Below are 5072 nucleotides of genomic sequence, written 5' to 3' on the forward strand. Positions count from 1 at the left end.
CATGCACGACAAAGCCTTAACTCTTTGTCAGCTCTTCAGAGCATCCACACTCCAATCAAAACCGATTTAAACTACAAAGTACACGTTAATGATTAAATAACCTTTCTTTTGCTCTTCTCCACAAAAGCTTACTTCATTGAACTCTTGAAGAGAGAGCCTATTTCTGGTCTGTTTTACTGAGTAATTCCGTGCTCTCCAGATATAGTCTGAAAATATATTTATTTGTTAACATACTTATTTAATCAATAGCAATAACTTAGTTCACATTCAGGTGTCATTTTTCTTACCTGTTGGATTAGGCCAGAATCTGACGTAAGGGTCTTGATGTTCACAGATGCAATTTCCAATGTAACTTGATCTGTTAGGTATTCCTCATCTAAGACAAAGACTGTGAAACACTGGTCTTCCATCCAAATACAAATTTAAATAGTAAGACTATCAAACATAAATTATAGGTGTCTAGCATATAAAATTTAATTCCATATCATGATTAGTCACTGGGAAATGCTGGATTAAAAGCCCAAAATATTAAATTGGCAGAGACTGCAACAATCATGCAGAGCATGACTATGTGAAGAAAAACAATGCTTGCAGAGATCAGATATTAGTGTAGCAATTGTTTTTTAAACAAACACCACAGTACTTTTGAAGCAAGAGTCATGTTCTTCTTTCAGAGAGCTGAGCAGAGAATATTAACCAAACCAATACATCAAAGTAGGCTGAAGACAACTGTCGCAAGTCAATATAATCCCTTTTTGCTTTGCTTCTCTCATCACACTTACAATGATGGTTGTTGAAATATGTACTACATAAATATTTACCTTTTATTCTGCCCCTTTGTGAATTAGGCTCATCCTGCTTATCTCTACCACACAGGAGTTTTCTGAGGCACTGAAATAATCCGTTTCTAAGTGTGTTTATCAACTGCCCTGGGAGTTCACTGAAAAGCACAACATTGTCCAGTGCAGCACAAACTCTATTTACCTTTCAAGTTTCACTTCAGCCCTCAAAATGGGGTACAAGGGATACCTAAGCCCTTTGTGAACTTTGTGCAAACAGACAAATTTCATTCTGCATGATTAATAGGGTCCTCATCATCAAACCATTTGCATAGTTCCCCTGGGTCAGGTACTGACCAACCATTAACATGAGCTTAAAGAGGATATATTCTACACGTTTTTACACACAAGAACTCACCATGGTGGTGACTACGTTTGTAGTGCTGGTACATTTCCGTTTGCTGTTTGTTTAGTGGTGAGATCTCATTAAAAAACAGCTGTTACCTTTATGAATCATCAGATAACAGAAACACATATTTCCTATCTCACTTAAGAAATTGATCTGAATCAAATAATTCATCCTTACACTTGCAAGAAAAAAACCAAAATAATTATTTTCTTCTTCTTTTGGTTTTATAAGACTGTTGAAACTTAAAGCCAAATAGTATTCCACCCCCAGCAGAGTAAATGTTTAATAAGGATCATCTTTATTCTTTATGACTGTAGGTCCAGAGACAACAACAAAAAAAAAATCCAAAAAAGTCTGGCTGAAAATGCAGAGTATGGGCATCAAAATTCTGCTTCATTTGTGTGGAAACATTATGTGTGAAATATATAGAACAATATATTGTTCTATATCTGAGTGAAGGTAGAATTATAATGAAAATATGATGTAAACATTAAGCCTAGTCCTGCAAGATGAAAAGTTCCCTCAACTGACCTTTAATTTTGGTAGAGGGTGCTAAGAACTTTAATAAGTTATGGCCCCCAAATGGTCCACTAATTAATTGACCTATAAAAGCAACAAAACAGCCCCCACCCCCGGCCAATGTACTGTCTATTCAAACATTATATCTGAAGCAAACATAATTTTGTGTTACACAGAATCAGACCTGCCCATCTGTAACACTACTTAGTTCATAGATTCGTATTTGTAAGTCTGTATTTTTACAGAAATAGTTATGAAAAGTTGTTCTCAGAAAAAAATTTTATATCACAGAAATGAACAGAATATTAAGAGGTATTTGTATCACTTTCAACTCCAAAGGGGAAACATCAAGCTATATTAGTACTTGTATCTTTTTACACTTAGCAAGAGGAAGAAGAAACTAAAATTAAAAATAAACCAAGTTCATTTCCTTTCTACAGAAAGTGCTGAAATTTCTTCTTCCTCTCAGCTTTCCTTTTTAAATTAAATGCATTTAAAACATGCAATCTCAGATTTCAAACAACTTTGACAAATCTGAAATTTAGGAATTTATCTAATTAATTTTGAGGGGGACCTGATGTCACGGGTGAAATAAAAAGCAGGGCATGGAAAAGAATGTTACAAAGAAATTGCTTTAGTGTTAATAAACAATTTTGAATGAAGAAACCACCTGGCTGCAAATAAACGGAAAGCAGTTTATGATTTCAAATTAGTTTTCATACCACGTTCTCCTTCCCTACTGAGCAGCACTTCTGTGAAGATGCTCATTTCCTCCGGCTGGCTCCCTCAAGCCCCCAAAATAGTCTCTAAACTTTCTTTAACCCCAGTGGTATATTGCTTACACTCCTCAGCAAAAGTTTCCATCGTGACTAGCTTCTGCATAGTTTCCTGTGTCTGTCCCCGCTGCAGACCTGCTGCGCAACACAGGATGGAGAACCCACTACCTGCAGAGCGCTCCTCAACTGAGCCCCTGCCAGTGCATTCCCTGGACAAAAGCCAACAGTGAAGCCTGGGATGACAAAAAACCCCACCCCACACGTCAAGGAAACCATAAAGGGGATATTCACACTGTGTAATCCAAGTATTTGACTTCAGTGCAATACAGAACCTGCACTCCCTCACTCCATTTTCAGTGAGGAGAGGCAGGAACTTGTGCAGAGCGGACCTATATTAGGTTCCCAAGTAGATGGTATTAATACCTGCCGAAGGTAAAAGGTGGCATGAAGAGTTAATTGATTATAGGGCTGAGAATGCAGTCAGAGGCAAGCGATCTGGAAGGTATTTCTGCATTATATTTCTGATAACCTGAAGGCACCGGTAATCTCTTCAAAGCCACCTTCTAACATTATCATGTCTCCTCCATCTGTTCGCTGAACACTGTTTTTTAACGGCAACACTGTATTTTCCTTCCAGATTGAGAACCAAGATCTTCTGATGATAGTTTTATGCTGACTTTTAGACCAAAACTAAACTTTGGAAGGAAATTTTGGAAGTTATATATACACACCAAACTGACCTTAAAAATACAGAAGACGACATACATTTAAAACATAAACATCTAGGAAAAAGTACGAGTATTTCAATCTGTTGGATAACACCAATGGTTTTATTGCACGTAACAACACAGATCTATGACACCTGAATAGACAGAATTGACAATACTTACCTTTAGGTACTCCTGTGTCTTGGACAGGATATTTTTCAGTCTGTCACAAAAAGGCAAGAGACACAGATGTTTGTTATTTTGAGTGTAATTGTGCTGGAGAAAGAGTATATAAAACTGCATAATTGTAGTTGCATCTCTTAAACTGCTACTAGTTGATCTGTCTACAATCAGACATAGTAACGCTCTTCTTATGTGGGAATTGAGATGCTACTAACACTACTGATTAGCACATGAAACAGTAATAGAGATTGCTGCTTTGCTGCGGTATTTTAAAAGCTATTCCTTTTTAGTGAAAAAGCAGAGATTGGGAAAGAAATCTTGCATTTAAGTAGCCAGATAATCTAGAAAAGGTAATGCATACCAGGAGGAATAGAGATGACTTCAAAAGCTCTTTTAGCAGATATAAGCTTTTACTAAAATGTTACTGTACTGAAAGAAAAAAATATTTTTCTCTTCTGCTCTAAAATTAAAAAGCTGATTACAATGCAGTAGAAAACTATTATTACTGAGTTTAAGGGGATAGCTGGTGATTTCCAGGCACGTTATAACTTACTATTATACCTGAAATCCACCTCCTTCCCTATGACCCCACCCTTATGTAAAAGTAGGTGTGGCTTTTATAGAAGCTCATAACCAAGCAAACATATTAAAGACATCTTAATTTAATTTCGTCTCAGACATAGCAACTTTTCCCCACCTTTTAAAAACTCCCCTTAGCAAAACACAGCATCTAATTTAGTTCACAAAAACAGTCACAAAGTCTGTAACTTTTATTAAAACCTGCTAACACAAATGCACGTACACAGACTGCAATAATGGATCCCAGTGAAGGATCAGCATTTAAAGTACTAGTGAAAGAGCTGCCACCTGACTCCCTGTTGCAAAGCTTCAAAATGGGAAGAAAACACCAAGGCAAAGCAATAGCTTGCTCGCTTGCCATCCATAAAATAAACCAATGCATTTCAATCTGTTTACATAACCGCATTAGACAACAGTCTTCTCTGGGCTACACGGCACTGTAACTTTTCTCCAGAGTAAACAATTCATAGCAACATTAAAAAGAAAAACTCTTAAAGGGCTTCACAGAATTTCATGTTACTTTGACCTGATACACCTGTCTCAGCATAAGACTGGCATGTGTAACATCCCAAGACACAAAACCTCGTCATAAACGGTGTTACTCTGCCAGCAAGCACTAGAGAGCGCTGTTTGGTCTCGCCCTAGGTTCACCCGTGCCTGCTGCAAGGCACTGCTGTTTGGCCCTACCTTTCCATGACTTTAACTCACCAGACAAAATAGCTACAGGAAGGAATAACAGCTTAGTACAATTGAAATTTTAAGCCCTCGGTGGGTTTTCTTATCCCTCCAACCCATACAGACAGCAGAATGTCAGCACCAATCTTTCTCAGTTGTTGAGGTTTTTTAAATAAAAAAAAAAAAAATGGTACTGTCATAGCCTCTAGAGGCTATCCCATGGACAGCTCAGCTGATACCATCCAATTCAGCCTACGTACCTACTGGTATTTTTATTTACACTTTAATTGCACAAGGTTAGTAAATTAAAATTTGTTTATACAATCATACAGATAAGCAAAACCCTATATATACTCACAGTTGGAGTTAACATCCTTGAATGTTTTACCTCACTTCTGCGTTACCTAACTGTAGAGAGCTATAATGATTTAAACTGTATTAGACC

At 37.1% G+C, this 5072-nt stretch overlaps 1 protein-coding gene across 1 annotated transcript in view; it reads right to left on the reverse strand.

The window, feature by feature from the left end:
* Positions 1-410, reverse strand: part of EDARADD (EDAR-associated death domain) — a 5897-nt gene extending 5487 nt beyond the window's left edge. The window contains exon 1 of the mRNA XM_009329218.1: positions 288-410. Coding sequence (XP_009327493.1) covers positions 288-410 — 123 coding nt within the window. The remainder of the gene's footprint in view (positions 1-287) is intronic.
* Positions 411-5072: the final 4662 nt, after the last annotated feature.

This window comes from Pygoscelis adeliae, unplaced genomic scaffold (genome assembly GCF_000699105.1).
Source record: "Pygoscelis adeliae isolate BGI_AS28 unplaced genomic scaffold, ASM69910v1 Scaffold77, whole genome shotgun sequence".
NCBI classification, from domain to species: Eukaryota; Metazoa; Chordata; class Aves; order Sphenisciformes; family Spheniscidae; genus Pygoscelis; species Pygoscelis adeliae.